The 23,878-nt window shown below is 31.1% G+C and overlaps 1 protein-coding gene and 1 long non-coding RNA gene across 4 annotated transcripts in view; one reads left to right on the forward strand and one right to left on the reverse strand.

Annotated features, from left to right (window-relative positions):
- LOC142238586 (uncharacterized) overlaps positions 1 to 23,878 on the forward strand; it is an 81,852-nt gene that overhangs the window by 54,956 nt on the left and 3,018 nt on the right. The window lies entirely within an intron of this gene.
- Positions 655 to 22,100, reverse strand: LOC142241142 (alpha-tocopherol transfer protein-like). Of its 3 annotated transcripts, none has more exons than XM_075312894.1 (3): positions 21,750 to 22,100; positions 21,316 to 21,685; positions 655 to 1,007 (listed from the first exon to the last, which is right to left on the reverse strand). In XM_075312894.1, exons 1-3 carry the CDS (start codon positions 22,052 to 22,054, stop codon positions 750 to 752), a joined length of 933 nt encoding a protein of 310 aa, XP_075169009.1. In that variant the 5' UTR covers positions 22,055 to 22,100; the 3' UTR covers positions 655 to 749. The 3 variants fall into 3 exon arrangements, with proteins under 3 accessions (XP_075169009.1, XP_075169008.1, XP_075169010.1); XM_075312893.1 differs by lacking the exons at positions 21,316 to 21,685; positions 21,750 to 22,100 and adding exons at positions 16,673 to 17,042; positions 17,109 to 17,472; XM_075312895.1 differs by lacking the exons at positions 21,316 to 21,685; positions 21,750 to 22,100 and adding exons at positions 5,829 to 6,198; positions 6,264 to 6,555.

Genomic DNA, 23,878 nt, shown 5'->3' on the forward strand with positions numbered 1-23,878 from the left:
GCCCACTTTATCAGAAACGCCTTCCATAAGAAAAATAAGCATCAACGATGATGACATCGAAACATTTTTTCTGAAATTCTTACCGAAATTACTGAATTACCTTTATTTTTTAAGCATTTTATTATGTACACGAACATACATACATAAATGGACTTAGGAGTAAGTATGAGCAATTTTTAATTCGGTTTACGTCGTTTCGATTAACGTCGTCAAATTCCGGAACCAATCACGACGTAAATCGAGGGATTACTGTATACGTATTTAATCGACCTTTTTTAGTTTAATATATACTACGTATGGACTACCTTGTAATTTAGAAGACGGTGTTAGGAATTTTTAAGATACCTTGCCATCGGCAAGTGTTACCGCAACCCAAGTAATTCGATTGTGGATGACAGTCTTTAGTAAAAGTTTCTACGCAATCCATGGTGGAGGGTACATAAGTTTCGGCTTGGCCGAACTTACAAGACGGACACAGATAAGATAAAATTTATCTATTTTAAAAATGTTGTGTACTTCTTTTAAGTGTATTAATTTAAGTATACCTTAATTAAAATCTAGAAAACTTTCTGAAATTAAGGAAAATTTAACCACAATCTATAATTTTTATGAACCAATATAAAGTTGGAAACGCACATTCTTACATAGACAAAATTTACAAAAACAAACTTATAATTTATTAACACAAATGTACCCACTTATTTAAATAATAAAAATACAATAACATTTTACACAAAAAGAAATACATATTAATCAACATCTAATTTGCGGAAGGATCCTCCAATTCCTAAATCATCATCGAAATCAATTTTCTTGCCAAGCCTTAGACTTTCATCTGTTCCATATTCAGCATTCTGTTTGAAATATTCTCTGTATTCGTCCCAAACTTTATTGAAATCTTGGCACAATTGATCCAATGAACCATTTTCTCCACCATACTCTACGGGGAAATATTTTCTGGGTAACTGTTCTTCTAAGACGCTAGTATCAGTGCCGCACAAATAAATCTGAAATTAGGAAAATACAAGAGTTAATGTTAGATCTCAGAACAAAAAAAAAACAAAAAAAACGTTACATTTGTACCTTCTTATATTAAATTATACTGAAAAACAATATTGACCTAATATGGAAGATTATGCCACCTTAATTTTAAAACTTGAAATTTACTCAATGTTAAGGATAAATTGCTTTAAAATAATGCCATTTTAATTAAAAAAGAAGTTTATAATCTTAGTTTCAATTTTTTTTTAATTAAGGAAAATTTTCCTTAACACAAAGAAAAACATTTTTAATTTAAACAAATCGGCTTTAAATCATCTAATATATTGAATATTTAGATGTAAGATAAAAAACGCTTCAAATATAGGTTAAGATTTATTATAAGGATTTGCATCTTTGGTTTAAAGTTTTTTTTTGTGTATTTTTGTATTAAGAAAATTATTTTTACTGTGAAGTATATTTTATAATTTGGATCTTGAAACGAGAGTTTGTTTGTACATGAATACCTTTTATTAATATATCGCAAAAAGAAAGAAAATTCGATAATTGAGATCTGCAGCCTAATTTTAATTTTATTGGTTCTAAATTTAAAGCCAGAGAGTTCCCTAAAAACTGTCTTTATTTTAAAGATGCCGCTTCTTTGGTTCGGAATCAATGCTAAAATCTTTGGATTCAAGTAAACTGTTTTTTTTGAGTATAGAGATAATAGGATAAATAAATAATAATACAGAGCGACTGATATGTAATGTAACAAAGTAAAACGCTTTATTTATTTTTTTTATTTTATTGCTCAAAAAATGTAGGAAACAACGTCAAATTTTAAAATCACAATCAAATTTTAGAATTTGTTCGAATGGGCTACCTTTGGTACAAATCATGGTCCTGCAAATGGCCACAAAACCATTACACGCTGAAAAGTGAAAGTGGCTCTGCGAAATTTTGGCTTTTCCCGGTGAATCTGGGAGCTATATCTAAATCTCAACCGATTTAACATACTTAACGACACTATCGATTGTACTCTTTGTACTAAGTTTGAAGCAAAAAACTTGCTGCAGGGTCCACATAAGTACATATCGGGTAAAAGATATATATGGGAGCCATATCTAAATCTGAACCTATTTCTTGGAAAATCAAAAGGGTTTTTATTCTTGCAGTGTTGCCTGTATTGGAGAATTTATCCTAAATTGAGGATATTTTTTCGTGAAAAGAGACGAAATTTTCGATTTGGGGACTTGGGGATTTGGTGGGGAAATTCCATACATTTTGGGAATTTTTGTAGGGATTTCTACGAAATCGGTTTATCATAATAAATTAACATCAAATGTCTAGATTTTTTTACAAAAGAAGTCCAGTGGTTCGTCAACATTTAAAAAAGGAAACTATGCTGCTCGTTTTTCCACGGCAAGGGTGCAAATTGAGCTGTTGAACTAGAAACGGGCACAGGATTTTATTTCGGGGGCTCAAGTTCTTTTTTTTTTTAATTTTACTCAGTTTGGCTAAGATATTTTTCTACACAGAAACAAATATCACCAAAATATTTCCAATTAAAAAGTTAATTGAAGTTGAAAATGTTTTCAATTAATAAATTAATTGATACAATTAACTTTTTAATCAAGGTAGAAACATTAAGTTAATTAAGTAAATGCTTGAAAATTTTAAAATTATTAATTAAAAAATTAATTGATAAAATTAATTTTTTAATCAAATTCGAAAGACTAAGTCAGTTAAAACAAGTATATACGGCCGTAAGTTCGGCCAGGCCGAAGCTTATGTACCCTCCATCATGGATTGCGTAGAAACTTCTTCTAAACACTGCCATCCACAATCGAATTACTTAAGTTGCGGTAACGCTTGCCGATGGCAAGGTATCTTAAAACCTCCTAACACCATCTTCTAAATTGTATGTCCATACGTGGTATATATTAAATCAAAAAATATCGATCCAATACGTATATAATTCAGTTTGACAAAGTAGACATACAATTTTGGCAAAATTTTCTACAGAAATAAAATTTTAACAAGTTTTTCTACAGAAATAAAATTTTCATAAAATTTTCTATAGAAATAAAAATTTTGACAAAATTTTCTATAGAAAGAAAATTTTGACAAAAATTTCTACAGAAATAAAATTTTAACAAAAATTTCTATAGAAATAAACTTTTGACAAAATTTTCTATAGAAATAAAATCTTCACAGAAAAAAATATCACCAAAATATTTCCAATTAAAAAGTTAATTGAAGTTGAACATTTTTTCAATTAATAAATTAATTGATACAATTAACTTTTTAATCAAGATAGAAACATTAAGTTAATTAAGTCAATGATTGAAATTTTTAAAATGTTTAATAAAAAAATTAATTGATACAATTAACTTTTTAATCAAATTCGGAAGACTAATTCAGTTAAAAAAAGTGCTGATTTTTTTTTTACTTTTTTAATTAAAAATGTATTTCAAACAATCATTTGTTAATCCAAATAAAAACTCTAAGCCAATATAACTAAGCCAATATAACTAAATAGTTACCTTTTTTAATTAATAAATTAATTGCGTTTTGCAATCAACATCAATTAAATTTTTTAATTGAATCAATTAAAAAATTAATTGAATTTTGCTGAAAAAATCAATTAATTTTTTAATCAAGAATTTTTTCTATGCCCAATTAAAACTGTGATTGATACTATCATTTTCGTGATTGAAGACATTTCAATTAAAAAATTAATTGGATCAATTAATTTGGTGATTGAATCAGAGAAAAAATTTTTTGTGTGTTGGTAGATTATTTTTGGCTCGAGTGGCAACCATGATTATGAACCGAATAAAATTTGAACAAAATTTTCTATAGAAATAAAATGTTGACAATGATGAAAATTTTATTATGAACCGAATAAAATTTTAACAAAATTTTCTCTAGAAATAAAATTTTGACAAAATTTTCTATAGAAATAAAATTTTGACAAAATTTTCTATAGAAATAAAATTTTGACAAAATTTTCTATAGAAATAAAATTTTGGTAGACTATTTTTGGCTCTAGTGGCAACCATGATTATGAACCGATATGGACCAAGTTTTGTGTGATTGGACCATTTTTGGTATGGTTGTTAGCGACCATATACTAACACCACGTTCCTAATTTGAACCGGATCGGATGAATTTTGCTCCACCAAGAGGCTCCGGAGGTCAAATCTGGAGAACGTTTTATATGGGGGCTATATATAATTATGGACCGATAGGGACCAATTCTGGCACGCTTGTTAAAGATCATATACTAACACCATGTTCCAAATTACAACCGGATTGGATGAAATTTGCTTCTCTTTGAGGCTTCGCAATCCAAATCTGGAGATCGGTTTATATGGGGTCTATACATAATTATGGACCGATGTGGACCAATTTTTGCATGTTGTTAGAGACCATATACCAACATCATGTACCGAATTTCAGCCGGATCGGATGAAATTTTCTTCTCTTAGAGGCTCCACAAGCCAAATCTTGGGATCGGTTTATATGGGGGCTATATATAATTATGAACCGATATGGACCAATTTTTGCATGGTTGTTAGAGACCATATACCAACATCATGTACCGAATTTCAGCCGGATCGGATGAAATTTGCTTCTCTTTTAGGCTTCGCAAGCCAAATCTGGGGATCGGTTTATATGGGGGCTATATATAATTATAGACCGATGTGGACCAATTTTTGCATGATTATTAGAGACCATATACCAACACCATGTACCAAATTTCAGCCGGATCGGATGAAATATGCTTCTGTTAGAGGCTCCACAAGCCAAATCTGAGGGTCCCTTTATATGGGGGCTATACGTAAAAGTGGACCGATATGGCCCATTTTTAATACCATCTGACCTACATCGATAACAACTACTTGTGCCAAGTTTCAAGTCGATAGCTTGTTTCGTTCGGAAGTTAGCGTGATTTCAACAGACGGACGGACGGACATGCTTAGATCGACTCAGAATGTCACCACGACCCAGAATATATATACATTATGGGGTCTTGAAGCAATATTTCGATGTGTTACAAACGGAATGACAAAGTTAATATACCCCCATCCTATGATGGAGGGTATAAAAATTGGATGCAATGAAGATGTGATCGCCGAAACTGAGGCATAATTTGAGGCAAAACCGAAGAAGTACTACCAAAATGTTATCAAAAAATTGGAAGGTCGTTATAATCGTTGTATCGCTCTTGAAGAGAACTATGTTGAATAATAAAAACGAATGTGTTTTTCTTTGTTAGACCGGGGACTTATCAGCCAACCTGTTAGTTTGACAAAATTATTTTTTTTTTTGTAAATTTTGAAATTATTACTGATTTTGTACAACAGAGCATTTTTCTTTATTTTTTTGTTTTTCAAACAAAACTTGTGAAAAATGTATTGGGGATTTTTGGGGACGAAAGTATCATAATTTGGTAACGAATTTGATTTATATAAATGCACTCGTGAACAGATGGACGGACAAACGAACATGGCTAGATCGACTCAGTGTCGGCTTTGATCATTATTTTGCTAAAGATACCATCAGTGAGTCTATTTCGTCTCCTTTTGGGTCTTGAAACATCGACTTACCCTGTTCCACAGAGTGGACACTGAATGAATTGTTTTCTTTGCTGACGAACGACGCTAAACCAAAATTCTCTTTAAAAGCAAAGAAACACGATTGAAGACAATCGTTCAATTGCTTATCATAAATTTGGGTTTAATTGTTCCCAAAAAAATATTTACTTTATCACAAAGTGGATTTTCGTTTGTCTCAAATTTCATTCCGTACGAAAGCAGTTTTTCTTTGAGTGTATAACTTACTCTGCTTCTCAATTTTTCCGGAGCATACTGCAGCAACATGGTAAATAGTGAAAGAGCATATGATGACAGATTAATTATAAAGACACCTTTGATGCGTAACGGCAAGGAGCTTTCAAAGAACTTGATAATTTTCTTCACAAGACTTGGAGTAAAAATCATTAAATGCGCAATTGTAGCTTTGTCAAAATCCAATAAAAATATGGTCCCATAAATACAGGCATAGGGATCACTCATAATAGCAATTTCATTAAGAGCCGTTCCATAACGTAAGACATCTGGTGCGGAGAACTCCTCCGGTCCAAATGTAAAACGACTCATAAATATTCTTGGACCACATCCCTTTAGAGGATTGGGCAATACAAAAACCGATCTGTAAAAAATGTAAATATAAATTTTACTTAAATTAACTTGGCCCTTTTCACTATCATTGCTTACTTAACATTATGAAATCTCCGAAAATCAGGATCATCGACATTGGTAAGACCAAATAGTTCGGGACATTTACTTTTCAAAGCAAAAAAGTAATCGATTTTTTTCTTAGCCTTTTCCAAACTATATTTGGATCCCCGTAAGAATTGTACGAGAAATTGATCTTCTGTGCGAGCTTTTAAATGAGGTTGTAACCTTATCCAGTTTTTAAGTGTTTGTATGTCATCGGGAATTCTATGTGGTACTTCAGCCAATTCTTCGATGGCAATTTTTTGCATTACCGCTGTGAGTGGTTTAATTTGTGACATCGTAAAGGTTTAACTTCTATAACACGAATGACTTGTTTAACTTATGTACTTATTACTATAGACTTATAAACCAGCATTGTTTTACTTTTGAAATAATTTAAATGTTTTTTTTTTTGGTTTTTATTTTTTAATTGACAATTTCGATCGATTTGTCCAAGAGGTAGGAGGGGAATATATTATTTAATATAGAAACATCATAGCATTTAATGCTATGATGATAAATATGAGTACACTGAGAATAACAACTAAATTTATCTCATAGCAGAGTTATAATGAACTAAAACATTAAGAAATACATGAACCATAAGTTTGAAAGAAAACCATGTTTTGGAACCATTTATTAATTATTTTTTTCTTAATTTTCATTCATTTTGTTTGGTGTATTTAATTATTTTGGAATACATTGTTATCCTGATTTGGAGCCGAAGTATTTAGAGCTGAAATATTCTGTTTTCAATTACGAAATTAATTGATCCAATTAATTTTTAATTCAAGTCACCGAAATTACTATTTAAACATGTGAGAAAAGTAGATAGTCGGGCGAAGACGACTATATCATACCCTAAACCACCTCTACTGAATTTGTAAACATTGTTTGTGGGGTATCAATGGTATAGGTTTGGGAGATGGACCGCATTTCCATATTTAAGAACATTAAGGGGTACATGTTTTTGGGAGTTGTATCACAATCTGAACAGAAATGTCTGATATTAGAAGCTATAGTTGATTTTGCATCTACAGAGTTAGGTATACCATTAATATTGAGCCCATTATTAAAAAAGAGGAAATCGCTCAATAAATGTGGGTAATTAATCGAAATTTGTGAAACTCGGAAAAAATAATTATTAACCGATCTTACTCATATTTAGCACAAGGTAATTGTACAATTCTGGATGAGCTCCTTGAATAGTTTACTGTTAATCGATTGCAGTTTAAGAGACTCCAGGAATTGTAAATACCAAAAAGAGATAATATAAAGAAAAGGCAAGATTCTAGGTTTTGTCTGCAACTTTATTGGGATGGCAGCTTACCAAGCGTGATGATGGTGCACAAGTGAAGTATAACAAGTATATACGGCCGTAAGTTCGGCCAGGCCGAAGCTTATGTACCCTCCACCATTGATTGCGTAGAAACTTCTTCCAAACACTGCCATCCACAATGGAATTACTTGAGTTATGGTAACACTTGCCGATGGCAAGGTATCTTGAAACCTCGTAACACCGTCTTCTAAATTGTAAGTAAGTCCATACGTGGTATATATTAAATACAAAATGACCGATTCAATACGTATATAATTCAGTTTGACAACATTTTCTATAGAAATAAAATTTTAACAAAACTTTCTATAGAAATAAAATTTTAACAAAACTTTCTATAGAAATAAAATTTTAACAAAATTTTCTATAAAAATAAAATTTTTACAAACTTTTCTATAGAAATGAAATTTTGACAAAATTTTTTATAGAAATAAAATTTTGACAATATTTTCTATAGAAATAAATTATTGACAAAATTTTCTATAGAACAAAAATGTTGAAAAAATTTTCTATAGAAATAAAATTTTGACAAACTTTTCTATAGAACAAAAATTTTGACAACATTTTTTATAGAAATAAAATTTTGACAAAATTTTCTATAGAACAAAAATTTTGACAAAATTTTCTATAGAAAAAAATGTTGACAAAATTTTGTATAGAAATAAAAGTTTGACAAAATTTTCTATACAAGTAATATTTGGACAAAATTTTCTATAGAAATAAAATTTCGACAAAAGTTTCTATAGAAATAAAATTTTGACAAAAATTTTTATAGATATAAAATTTTGACAAAATTTTCTATAGAAATAAAATTTTGACAAAATTTTCTATAGAACAAAAATGTTGACAAAATTTTCTATAGAAATAAAATTTTGACAAAATTTTCTATAGAACAAAAATTTTTGACAAAATTGTTTATAGAAATAAAATTTTGACAAAATTTTCTATAGAAATAAAATTTTTACAAAATTTTCTATAGAACAAAAATGTTGACAATATTTTCTATAGAAATAAAAGTTTGACAAAATTTTCTATAGAAATAAAATTTTGACAAAATTTTTTATAGAAATAAAATTTTGACAAAATTTTCTATAGAAATAAAATTTTGACAAAATTTTCTATAGAAATAAAATTTTGACAACATTTTCTATAAATTTTGGTAGATTATTTTTGGATCGAGTGGCAACCGTGATTATGAACCGATATGGACCAATTTTTGTGTGATTGGAGATTGGCTATATATAAATATAAACCGATATGGACCAATTTTGGTATAGTTGTTAGCGGTCATATACTAACACCATGTTCCAAATTTCAATCGGATCGGATGAAATTTGCTTCTCTTAGAGGCTCCGCAAGCCAAATCTGGGGATCGGTTTATATTGGGGATATATATAGTTATGGACCGATGTGGACCAATTTTTGCATGGTTGTTAGAGACCATATATCAACATCGTGTACGAAATTTCAGCCGGATCGGATGAAATTTGTTTCTCTTAGAGGCTCCGCAAGCCAAATCTAGGGATCGGTTTATATGGGAGCTATATATAATTATGAACCGATGTGGACCAATTTTTGCATGGTTGTTAGATACCATATATCAACATCATGTACCAAATTTCAACCGGATCGGGTGAAATTTGCTTCTCTTTGAGGCTCCGCAAGCCAAATCTGGCGATCGGTTTATATGGGGGCTATATATAATTATGAACCGATATGGACCAATTTGTGCATGGTTATTAGAGACCATATACCAAAACCATGTACCAAATTTCTGCCGGATCGGGTGAAATTTGCTTCTCTTTGAGGCTCCGCAAGCCAAATCTGGCGATCGGTTTATATGGGGGCTATATATAATTATGGACCGATGTGGACCAATTTTTGCACGGTTGTTAGAGACCATATACCAACACCATGTACCAAATTGCAGCCGGATCGGATAAAATTTGCTTCTCTTTAAGGCTCCGCAAGCCAAATCTGGCGATCGGTTTATATGGGGGCTATATATAATTATGGGCCGATGTGGACCAATTTTTGCATGGTTGTTAGAGACCATATACTAACACCATGTACCAAATTTCAGCAGGATTGGATGAAATATGCTTCTCTTAGAGGCTCCGCAAGCCAAATCTGGGGTCCGTTTATATGGGGGCTATAGGTAAAAGTGGACCGATATGGCCCATTTGCAATACCATCCGACCTACATCAATAACAACTACTTGTGCCAAGTTTCAAGTCGATATCTTGTTTCGTTCGGAAGTTAGCGTGATTTCAACAGACAGACGGACGGACATGGATCGACTCAGAATTTCACCACCACCCAGAATATATATACTTTATGGGGTCTTGAAGCAATATTTCGATGTGTTACAAAGGGAATGACAAAGTTAATATACCCCCCATCCTATCCGCAGTCAGACATATCAATTGTACAAATTAGTTAATTCAGCAATTCATTTTAATGGTAGAGAAGGACGAATACCGCTAAGATTGAATTTGAGTGAAAGCTTTCCCTGAAGAGAAAAGCAAAGAGTTGCCACTTTCTCTATACACAATTTCAATTTGATACATATACTCGTATATGAGAGCTATATCTAAATCTGAACCGATTTCGATGAAATTTTGCAAACTTGCAGAGTGATAAAAACGTTACTTTTTGCCAAATTTGACGATGATCGTTTGGTAAAAAAAAGCAACGTAATGCCATTTGTCAAAATCGGGCGATACATATATTTGGGAGCTATAACTAAATTTTGGGAGCCACCGTGGTGCAATGGTTAGCATGCCCGCCTTGCATACACTAGGTCGTGGGTTCGATTCCTGCTTCGACCGAACACTAAAAAGTTTTTCAGCTGTGGATTATCCCACCTCAGTAATGCTGGTGGTTTCACTGCAATGTGGAACGCCGTTCGGACTCGGCTATAAAAAGGAGGTCCCTTGTCATTGAGCTTAACATGGAATCGGGCAGATAAGAGAGAAGTTCACCAATGTGGTATCACAATGGACTGAATAGTCTAAGTGAGCCTGATACATCGGGCTGCCACCTACCCTAACCTATATCTAAATTTGGTCCGATTTCCAAATTCAATAGCTTTCGTCCTTGTGCCCAAAAAAACACCCTGTACCAAATTTTATCAAAATCGGTTAATAATTGCGACCGGAATCCTGCGAACAATAAATACATGGACAGAGGGACGGACACCAAGGACTAGATCGATTGAGGAGGTGATTCTAAGTCTATCGGTATATATTTTATGGGGTCTAAAATCAATATTTCTGGTAGGCACGTTTTTTGGCAGGTCAAACCATTGACCATTGTATGGCTTAGTGAATAGCAAAAGAAAAGAAAATTAAGGGTAATTTTAGAAACTTTTAACCAAACTATATTTTTTAATAATAAATAAAGTTCAATTGCCTTTAGTTTACCGATCGTCTTAGAATTTAATTCTGAGTCGATTTAGCGATGTCCGTTTGTCTGTTCATTTATTTATGTGTGCAAAGTGCAGCTCACAGTTTAAGTCCGATCATCCTCAAATTTGGCATAGGATCTTACTTTTGCTTAAAGACAATCGCTTTTGTGTATAGTTGTGAGTGTTTTTCACCTGTTGGCTACTTTATCCAATGAACAGCTTTGAATAAGGTCTCAATTATAGTATTTAATTAGTAGTAAAAGCTTTATTCAGTAAATGTTTATAAATTGCATATATACAACGTTAAATATTGTTAGTCACTGTACTATTTATAGGGGTTTTCTGTTAATTAGTTTTACATTTTTAACTAAAAATATATTAATGACATTTGAGATTATACTTTCGTGTAATAATTATCTCGAATTGTTTAAATTTGGCTATCCAAAAGGAGTTTTGAACGGCCGTATGAAAATGGGTCATTAAACCCTACGGAAACAGGGCCTCAAAAGTGGGGCGACGTTTCGTAACAGCAGTATGAAAATGAGCCCCAGAAAAATAAGTCCCGAAACTCAAATGGAAAATGGACAAAAAAGTGGGGCCATATCCCCAATAAAATGTAACAATAGTACGAAAATCGACCACAAAATAAAATTAAGGCTCATTTTCACTTTTGAATTAAAGAATTGTGTGAAAATGAACCCTAACTTTTGGAAAACATATGAAGTTTTACGAAAAAAAAATTAAATATGTGCTACTGGGAATAGCGTTATCCTATTTTCGACTTTGCCCATAAGAAAAAGTCTTAAACCCCACACTCAAATAAAAATTCTTCAGCGATACAATGCTATTCGGAATAAAAGTGTGTATAGATCCCATTTGAAAACAAAATACAATATGAAATTTGGGTTCATTTTCATTTGAAATATTGGGGTTTATTTTCATACTGCATGGGGACTCCAAAAATAAAATTAATTTACTCTCCAAAAACATAAACGTTTGGTGTTGTTGTTTTCCAAAAGAATTTTTGAGAGCCTACTTCATTTAGGTTTTGGGGTTAATTTTCATGAGGGCCTTATTCATACCTCCCTTCGTAATAGATGCCATGAAAATGAGCCCCAACAAAATCTAACTAAAGAATGAAAAACGATCCAAAACTACTAAAATTACTACTTTTCACTTTTGATTTAAACAACTGTCTGAAAATGAACCCTAAATGATGGAAAAAATATAATATGTTATATTAAAAATAAAAAGTAAATATGTGCTACTGAGTACGAACAAATCTTAATTTTTGTTACGTCAATGTGTGTTTTGTATTGGGGTTTATTTTCACAACGCAAACGGGCAAGAATTACTTTAATATTTCATTCAAATCGAGTACAAATTACGTAGATAAACCCAAGAAGTCAAATGGGTAGATCGGATTACATGGGGCCTATATGAGAATAGGGTTCAATATGGACCAAAAACAAATCTGTAATTCGAATTTCAGGAAAATCGGCTACAAATATATAGAGGTGAGCACGTGAGTAATATTTTACTCACGTTCACGCACACTCACGACGCAAAAATCTTACTCACGCACGATATTGTTTGGTAGGACTCACGCTCACGCACACTCACGAAAAAAAAATTGTACTCAGGCACACTCACGCACGAAATGTCGTAACTCACGAAAAATACCGTGACTCACGAAAAATTTTATGACTAATTTACCTTAGAGACGTATTTGAAAACATGAGCATGAGAGAGCGTTATTAAACTCTTAACATCTCAGGTGTCACTAAAATTTTAAATGAATTCATCTCGTAAGCGTTTTATGTCCGTGGGTGGAATTTTTTTCGTGAGCGTATTTTTCGGAATTTCGTTACTCACGCACACTCACGAAGAAATTATTTTCGTGACTCACGCACGACTTTTGGGTTGATAATCACGCTCACGCACACTCACACCGTTGCCATCAGTGGCTCACGCGTGAGTCACGAAATTTGTCGTGATTCACGACAATTTCGTGTCACGTGCACACCTCTACAAATATAGCTTCGAATTTCTCCATAAGTCAAATCTGGATTTCAACCATAGAACTATTTAAAACCAATGCAAGTATATACGACCGTAAGTTCGGCCAGGCTGAGTCTTAAGTACCCTCCACCATGGATTGCGTAGAAGCTTCTACTAAACACACAATGGAATTACTTGGGTTGCGGTAACACTTGCCGATGGCAAGGTATCTTAAAATTTCTTAACACCGTCTTCGAAATTGTAAGTTACTCCACACGGGGTATATATGTTATTAAACAAACAAAAAAAAAACGATTAAACACGTATATAATTTAGTTTGAAAAAATTTTCTATAGAAATAAGATTTTGACAAAATTTTCTATACAAACAAAATTTTGCGAACATTTTCTATAGAAATAAAATTTTGACAAAATTTTCTAAAGAGATAACATTTTGACAAAATTTTCTATAGAAATAAAATTTTGACATAATTTTTTATAGAAATAAAATGTTGGCAAAATTTCCTATAGAAATAAAATTTTCACAAAATAAAATTTTGACAAAATTTTCTATAGAAATAAAATTTTGACAAAATGTTCGATAGAAATAAAATTTTAACAAAATTTTCTATAGTAATAAAATTTTGACAAACTATTCTATAGAAAAACAAGTATATACAGCAGTAAGTTCGGCCGGGCCGAATCTTAAATACCCACCAGCATGAACCAAATATTAGGGTTTCCTTTGAAATTTCTGGAGGACTTGAGGACACTTCCCGAAGATAAATTTACACCTATGAGAACTATATCAGATTCTGGATTTATAAGAACCATTTTTGTTTGAGTTTTAGAGGAATCATTAACATCTCTTGTAAGTGTGCAAGGAAATTATAAAATAACGTCTTGATTTGAAATCTTAAATCTGTAGATTTTCACCCGAGAAGTAAAACCTGGAAATTTTACATTGAGTTTCAAGCAATTTTCATGATCAGTGCGCCTTCTATACCCTCAAGAAGTGAAGTCGGTCTATATGGAGGCATTACCAAATGGACCGATAAAAACTTAATCCGATACACGTTTTTGTGAGCCTAAAATACCAGAATATTTACAATTTCAGGCAAATTGGATAAAAACTACGGTTTCTATAAGCCCAAGACCCCAAATCGGGAGGTGGATTTATATGGGGACCATACCAAAACAAGGATCGATGCTCACCATTTTTGGTACACCTCTTTACGGTTCTAAAGTACCTCTCGATTTCCAATTTCAAGTAAATTGGATAAAAGCTGCGGTTTCTATAAGCCCAAGAAGTAAAATCTGGAGATCGGTCTATATGGGGGCTATACCAAAATATAAACCGATACTCACAATTTTTGGCACACGTATTTGTGGTCCTACAATACCTATAGATTTCCAATTTCAGGCAAATTGGATAAAAACTACGGTTTTTATAAGACCAAGACCTCAAATCGGGAGGCCGGTTTATATGGGGGCCATACCAAAACATGGACCGATGCTCACCATTTTTGGCACACTTCTTAATGGTTCTAAAATACCTCTAGATAAAAACTGCGGATTCTAGAATCCCAAGAAGTAAAATCGGGAGATCGGTCTATATGGGGGCTATACCAAAACATGGACCGATACTCACCATTTTTGGCACACCTTTTTATGGTCATAAAATACCTCTAGATTTCAAATTTCAGGCAAATTGGATAAAAAGTACGATTTCTAAAAGCCAAGATCCCAAATCGGGAGGTCTGTTTATATGGGGCCTATATCAAAACCTGGATCGATATAGCCCATCTTCGAACTTGTCCTGCCTGCAGACAAAAGACGAGTTTGTGCAAAATTTCAGCACGATTGCTTCATTATTAAAGACTGTAGCGTGATTACAACAGACAGACAGACAGCCAGACAGACAGACGGACAGACGGACATCGTTATATCGTCTTAGAATTTCTCCCTGATCAAGAATATATATACTTTATATAGTCGGAAAAAAATTTTGGTAGATTATTTTTGGCTCGAGTGGCAACCATGATTATGAAATTTAGAAATAAAATTTTGCAAACTTTTCTATAGAAATAACATTTTAACAAAATTATCTATAGTAATAAAATTTTGACAAAATTTTCTATAGAAATGATATTTTGGTAGATTATTTTTGGCTCGAGTGGCAACCATGATTAAGAACCGATATGTACCAATTTTTGTGTGATTGGGGATCGGCTATATATAAATATAGACCGATATGGACCAATCTTGGCATGTTTGTTAGCGGTCATATACTAGCGAAATTTACTAAATTTCTGCCGAATCGGATGAATTTTGCTACTCCAAGAGGTTCCGCAGGTCAAATCTGGGGATCAATTTATATGGGGGTTATATATACCCAGCAAAAAAAGCGTCGCCAAAAAAGTAGTGAAAATGTTCTTTTTGGATCCGGAAGTGGTGCAAAATTAGCGCAGAAGCGATGATTTTAACATGGGCTTGTCATAGGACGGATGTCCAGACGTTGCACTGTATTTGCATCACTTCTTAAGGTGTGATGCGAATCCAGTGATTTGGATGTGAATAAAGAAATTTTGTGATTTTTTTACGAATAAATAAATTTTAAAATTTTTCTATGATTTTTAATGCATTATAACGCTTGTTTGGAACGTTTGACATGAAATATTTTCAAAAATTCACAATTTTTCTAGAAAGGATTTAGCATTTTTTCGGCAAAATTTAAATATTTTTTTACTATTTTATTAATTTTTAATCTGCTTTTAACCCATTTGAAACAATAAAATTTTAAATTTCCCATTAAAAGTGTGGAAAAAGCGAGTTATAAAAAATTGACTCAAATGAACTTACTGTGCGGTTAAAATAAAGAACATCTTTGGGAGGACATTTTTGGAAGTGTTTTTAAAGTTGTGCTTTAAGAAAAACTTCCAAATTTTTTGCTGGGTAATTATGGACGGTTATGGACCAATTTTTGCATCGTTGTTAGAGACACCACGTACCAAATTTCAACCGGATGTGGTAAATTTTGCTCCTTCAAGAAGCTCCGGAATTAAAATCCGGGGATCGGCTTATATGTTATGGGGCTAAATATATTTAATATAACCGATATGGATCAATTTTTTTTGGTTGTTAGAGACTTACACCACGTATACCATCCGACCTTGTTTCGTTAGGAAGTTAGCGTGATTTCAACAGACGGACGGACGGATATGGTTAGATCGACCCAGAATTTCACCACGACCCAGAATATATTTGTGGGGGTCTTAGAGCAATATTTCGATGTATTACAAACGGAATGACAAAGTTAATATACCCCCCCTTCCTATGGTGGAGGGTATAAAATAAAATGACGATATTATCTCAAATTATATTTTACGTGACCGAGAATTATATTGTCAGAGAGAATATTTTTGTGAGGTGAATTTTATTCGTGAGCGTCCAGATTTCTCGTCGTGATCGTGATTTTGAAGGTGTTTTCTTCTAAGATTTCCTTTGAAAACTTAAGATATTTTTAATCTTTTCAATTATCCTAGATAATCTTCAATTTGTCGAAAATTTACTTTAATTTTCTTTTTCACTTAATGCAGTTTTGAATAACTTTTCACCACCCGATTTTATGCTAATATTTTTAATTCATCTAAAACTTACAGAATTTTGCAGCTTTTTGGGTAAATGTTGCACCAACATCTCGCATATTGTTAGTAATAAAGTTGGAATATTAATTGCACATATACCTTTAATGCGTAAAGGTAAGGTATTTTCATAAAATGTGACTGCCTTTTTAAGCACAGTTGGTGTTATCAGCAGCATATGATCAATTTTGGCCTGGGATAAATCCACAACATATAAAATACCATAAATACAGGCATAAGGATCATCGACGAGTAGAATTTCATTCAGGGCAGTGTTATATTGCAAAAAATGGCTGGCATTGAATTCATCAGTTTTAAAATTCATACGTATGAAGATAATGCGAGGACCATTTTCATGTATAGGTTTGGGTAAAACAAAAATTGATCTGTAAGTAGATTTTTTTCTTTAATTGTTTTTGTTTTTCAAGCCTAGTGTAGAAAGTGGGGCTCACCTCGTATTATGGAAACCACGAAATTTATAGTCATCAACATTGGTGATGGAAAAGAAATTATTGCATTTACTTTTCAAAGTAAAATAACAATCGAGTTTTTGCTTTGCTTTCTCCAGGCTATATTTACAGCCTCGAAGAAATTGTATAAGAAATTGATCATCAGTGCGAGCCTTTAGATGAGGCTGTGTTCTTATCCAATCTTTGAGCATTTGCAAATCTTGGAATATTCTTGATGGCACTTCATTCAGTTCGACATTGGCAATATTTTGCAATTCCGCACTTAAAGGTTTAATTTGCAACATCTTGAGAACTTCAAATCGAAAACAATACTGGGACATTCCTAAACGGCCGAAATTATATCTCTGCATTTTGCTTTATTTCGAATTCAAAATAGAAGTCTTACAACTTTTAACGTTATTATATGACGTATATCCTATGATTAATGGATTTCTATAACCTCCCTACTGCCTGCCAGTTTTGTAGCTAAAGTCATTTCTAAATTTGTGAAAGGAATTCGTTGCATTCTGGTTTTATATAAAAATCTGAATATTAAATATTGATTATTGATTTAAAGAAGAACATGCAAATCTAGTATTACTGCAAACAAAACTAAATCGAACACTGAAAAAATGCTTACCCAGATTTTATATTCACTTCACCTATTTTGGTGCTGATTCCCACAGAGTCACAGAAACGAATTTTATGAATTTTTCCATATTTTGTCATTGTATAAAATTAAAGTCGGTGCATAAACAAGATAGTCGCAACTTAGGTTAGGTTAGGTTATGTGGCAGCCCAATGTATCAGGCTCACTTAGACTATTCAGTCCATTGTGATACCTCATTGGTGAACTTCTCTCTTATCACTGAGTGCTGCCCGATTCCATGTTAAGCTCAATGACAAGGGACCTCCTTTTTATAGCCGAGTCCGAACGGCGTTCCACATTGCAGTGAAACCACTTAGAGAAGCTTTGAAACCCTCAGAAATGTCACCAGCATTACTGAGGTGGGATAATCCACCGCTGAAAAACTTTTTGGTGTTCGGTCGAAGCAGGAATCGCAACTTAAAATTCCAAATTCAAACTTAGATAAGATAAAATATTGAAAGAAATCTCCTAATGCTTCAATGGAATGCTTTTTAAATGTATAGCCTTTTTACAAAAATAGTCGAATTTTGATTTCAATAACATATAAGAAGTGATTCTAATTTATTAAAGAAAAGTTGGCCTCAATTCTCGATGGATTTTTCTTTTATTTTAAAGTCGAATAACCTAACCTTAAGGAGGACAAAACAAAAGTCGATAAACCGTTGGACTTTTGTTCAAATCAAAAACTTGTGTATCACATAAATACGTCATCTACAACTTATGACAGTATTTGTTTCAGTGTATATACGTGAATTTGATTAGCGGTATGAATTTAATGAGAATTTTGAAGTAGAATTTTAGTATGAGAAAATCTTTTGTACTGACAGTGTTGAATTGCGTCCAAACAGCGGACGAAAAAACGGTAACAACATCAGAAATGATCCGAAATATGAAGGCCAGAAAAAACGTAACAACATCAGAAATGATCCGAAAAATGAAGGCTAGATTTGATCGAAATCTATGCCACTGTGGTAGAAAACTTACTCTTCAGTTGAACATATCGCGAGGACGAATGTAACACATATTGAAACATGAGCTTGGGCTAAAGCCATTGAAGTTCCACGCAGTTCAAGATACGTAAAAAAAGTTATGCTGGAAAAAGCCAAGGAGTTACATCGCTTGCACGAAAGTGGCTAGCTACCGAATTTGATTTTCTCCGATAGGAATCCATTCCAAATTAAACAGTTTGTGAAATAACACAACGATCGAACGATGGCTATATTTTCTATAGAAATAAAATTTTGACAACGTTATCAATAGAAATAAAATTTTGACAAAGTTATCTATAGAAATAACATTTTGATTTTCTATAGAAATAAAATGTTGACAAAACTTTCTATAGAAATAAAGTTTTGGCAAAATTTTCTATTGAAATAAAATTTTGACAAAATTTTTTATAGAAATAAAATTTTAACAAAATTTTCTATAGAAATAAAATTTTGACAAAATATTCTATAGAAATAAAATTTTGACAAAATTTTCTATTGAAATAAAATTTTGACAAAATTTTTTATAGAAATAAAATTTTGACAAAATTTTCTATAGAAATAACATTTAGACAATAATTTCTATAGAAATAAAATTTTGGCAAAATTTTCTATAGAAACAAAATTTTGGCAAAACTTTCTATAGAAATAAAATTTCGACAAAATTTTCTACAGCAATAAAATTTTAATAACATTTTCTATAGAAATAAAATTTTGACAAAATTTTCTATAGAAATAAAATTTTGACAAAATTTTCTATAGAAATAAAATTTTAGCAAAATTTTTTATAGAAACAAAATTTTTGCAAACTTTTCTAGAGAAATACAATTTCGACAAAATTTTCTATAGAAATAAAATTTTGAAAAAATTTTCTATAAAAAAAAAATTGACAAAATTTTCTACAGAAAAAAAAATTTGACAAAATTTTCTATAGAAATAACATTTTGACAACAATTTCTATAGAAATAAAATTTTGGCAAAATTTTCTATAGAAATAAATTTTGACAACATTTGCTATAGAAATAAAATTTTGACAAAATTTTCTATAGAAATAAAATTTTGACAAAATTTTCTATAGAAATAAAATTTTGACAAAATTTTCTATAGAAATAAAATTTTGACAAAATTTTCTATAGAAATAAAATTTTGACAAAATTTTCTATAGAAATAAAATTTTGACAAAATTTTCTATAGAAATAAAATTTTGGCAAAATTTTCTATAGAAATAAAATTTTGACAAAATTTCTCTAGAAATAAAATTTTGGCAAAATTTTCTATGGAAATAAAATTTTGACAAAATTTTCTATAGAAATAAAATTTTGACAAAATTTTCTATAGAAATAAAATTTTGACAACATTTTCTATAGAAAAAAAAATTGACAAAATTTTCTATAGAAATAAAATTTTGACAAAATTTTCTATAGAAATAAAATTTTGACGAATTTTTCTATAGAAATAAAATTTTGGTATTATTTGCTATACAAATAAAATTTTGAAAAAAATTTCTATAGAAATAAAATTTTGACAAAATTTTCTATAGAAATAAATTTTGACAAAATTTTCTATAGAAATAAAATTTTGACAAAATTTTCTATAGAAATAAATTTTTGACAAAATTTTCTATAGAAATAAAATTTTGACAAAATTTTCTATAGAAATAAAATTTTGGTATTATTTGCTATAGAAATAAAATTTTGGCAAAATTTTCTATAGAAATAAAATTTTGACAAAATTTTCAATGGAAATAAAATTTTGACAAAATTTTCTATAAAATAAAATTTTTGGCAAAATTTTCTATAGAAACAAAATTTTGGCAGAATTTTCTAGAAAAATAAAATTGTGACAAAATTTTCTATAGAAATAAAATTTTGACAAACTTTTCTATACAAATAAAACTTTTGTAAAATTTTCTGTAGAAATAAAATTTTGGCAAAATTTTCAATAGAAACAAAATGTTGGCAGACTTTTCTAGAGCGATAAAATTTTGACAACATTTTCTATAGATATAAAATTTTGATAACATTTTCTATAGAAGTAACATTTTTACAAAATTTTCTCTAGATATAAAATTTTGACAAAATTTTCTATAGAACGAACATTTTGACAAAACTTTCTATAGAAATAAATTTTTGACAACATTTTCTATAGAATTAAAATTTTGACAAAATTTTCTTTAGAACTAAAATTTTGACAAAATTTTCTCTAGAACTAAGATTTTGACAAAATTTTCTATAGAACTAAAATTTGTACAAAATTTTCTATAAAAGTAAATGTTTGACAAAAATTTCTATAAAAATAAAATTTTGAAAACATTTCGTATAAAAATAAATTTTGCAAAATAATATTTTTGTCTGGTAAGTTCTTTGTAAAATTCTCCTTAAATTTTGGTAGGATATTTTGTGCTCGAGTAGTAACCAAAGAGGTCAGCTGAATTTGCCCCTAAATGAGCTCGAAGTTAACACTGATTCTAAAAAACTAATAAATTGTCACGATATATATTGGTCAACGGTTTTAAGGTTTTAAATAAAATAACTTTCCTGCATACCCCAAATCGTGTACTATTTAATTAACTTACCCTTGATTTCAACTTTTCTGGTGCATATTGTATTAACATCTTCATCACTGTCTGGGCATAGCTAGACAAATTGATCAGGTATACGGCCTTAATACGCAACGGTAAAGATTTCTCATAATAAAAAATCAACTTTTTGATAATGCTTGGAGTTAGAGACATTATATGGGCAGTTGTGGCTTTGGCAAAATCTATACAAAATACCAAACCACAGATACAGGCATAGGGATCACTCATAAGGAGAATTTCACTTGCAGCAATAGCATTTCGAATGACCGGTTCTATGGAGTATTCATTGGTTTCATATCTAAAACCGTTATAGACGATACGAGGACCACATTCATGTAAGGGTGTAGGTAAAATGCAATAAGACCTAAATATTGATGAAATAAGAGTTATGATAAATTCTTAGATTTTCCCTATTCCAAATTTCTTACCCTGTATTGTGGAAACGACGGAACTGGGTGTCATCAACATTGGTCATCATAAATATTTCTGGACATTTTGTCTTGAGACTATAGAAACAATCAATTTTTTGTTTGGCTTTTTCCACACTGTATTTGCAGCCTCTTAGAAATTGTGCCAAAAATTGATCATCGGTACGTGCTCTTAAATGTGGTTGCTTTTTAATCCAATCCTTTAGGGCTTTTAAGTCCTCTGGTAGTCTCAATGATACTTCACCCAATTCTAAAATGGCTATTTTTTGCAATTCATTTGGAAGAGGTGCTAATTCCGCGGACATCTTTAAAGTTTCACTAATAACTTACAACTGATTTCCTAATACAACGATGATTATGTATTATGGGAAATGCCAAGAAGATTAAGAAGTTTACCACAGCTCAAACAATATGAACTAAGGAATATCATAGATGAAGATTACTTGAGTGTTATTCAAATGGCTAATATGCAAATTCAAAACCACTGAATGAGACTGTAACGAAAATTCCCTTCAGTCTTCGTATTTGCTTAAAAAACTCTCTTCTCTAATATTTTGTTCTTTTTTTTCTCATATAGTATCTTTGAACTTGAATAACCCCATCTCGAGCAGAGAATTCAATTCCAATAGATTTCTTACATATCTACATCAAAATCTTTATTTAAAGATTTCTTGTTGCAGATTTCATTCATTTAAATGAGATTGAAAGTTTGATCGTTTGAACTGGTTTTGCGGTAGGGTTTCATAGTTCAATATGATCTTTAATGATATTCATTTTCATCACCATCATCTTCATCTTCAGAGAGTGTAATAACGACCCTTAATCACATTCAAATTTGCACATACGATGTCTTAGCAAATGTGTTGACGGAAGTCTTTCCATTGGAAATAAAAAAGTACAAAAGTTGGGGATTTATGACTTAAAAGTCGTTAACAATTTTTGGCATATTGTGATGATTCAAGCTATTGAGAGTCATCGACCTTTTTATATGATAATTTTATATATTAGATAGCAAGACGTACAGTGGTTAGAAATTCATAGTTAAAAATCGAATGGTGCTTCAATACAATTTCATATAGTTCCAAAATTAGCAAACAGCGATTTAATCGCTTTAACCATCTTTACACTGAAAACAAGCAAGCACGGTATTGATTCCGAGCTAAAGAAGCGGAGAATTGAGATAAGGATATTTTTTGGACACAATTCTCTGTTAAATTTTAGTTTTGCGTACTTGATTTTTGGAAACAAATTTTAATTTATTTATTTCTGTAGATTTTTTTCTTTATATGATATCAAAGAGCTTGAAAAAATGTATTAACGACAACTTATATTTCCAGATTCGACTTCAAGTAGAAATTATGTTATATTTCTAATAAAAAACGTATTTAAAATAAAGAATTGGAAAACGTATCCTTTTCCGGAATGCCTTTTTGCTTTGTTGTCAAGGTAGAAAAAGTCAACAAATTTAAAGATGATTTCAGTAATTTGAAAGAATTTTTCCGCATTATTAAAGCCAAGTTGATCTTAGGCAAACAAATTGTTCTTTCATGTTAGGATACCCCATTTTAAGTCGAACAGACAAGAAAAAAATATCAGAGAAATGAATTTTCTATGGCAAGCAAAGTTCGGATTCGTATTTAAAGGACATGAAATCTTTGGTCTCACGACAATATTTTTTTCAGTGTAGGAAAACAATGGAAATTATACCTTATAACTGCTCGAAAACGGACGTCATCATATTCCCGGCCTATGGGACGATTTTCAGTCATCTTCGGAACATATTAACTGACTGCAGCGCTACCGTTGTAATTTTTGAAAAAGTCGCAAAAAAATCGCATAAAAAAGTCGCTTACATTTGTGAGGTCTTTTTCTTAGAAAAAATATTATATAAAACAACACAAAAACAATAAAGGAACAGTCCCTTTAACACAAAAATATATTTTATCATAATATATTTTATTTAACTTAAAATCCAGTAAAAAGTAACTTGTAAGAGAGTAAAAATGGATTTTTTTCTCTTTGCAGAAATGCACGCGGACAATTAGCCATTTTAAAGCCTTTAAATTAATTAAAATTATAAAAATATTTATTTTTTATACTACACTTCTAATTGACTCTGTGAAATATAT

The sequence above is a fragment of the Haematobia irritans genome, chromosome 5 (genome assembly GCF_050003625.1).
Source record: "Haematobia irritans isolate KBUSLIRL chromosome 5, ASM5000362v1, whole genome shotgun sequence".
Taxonomy (NCBI): Eukaryota; Metazoa; Arthropoda; class Insecta; order Diptera; family Muscidae; genus Haematobia; species Haematobia irritans.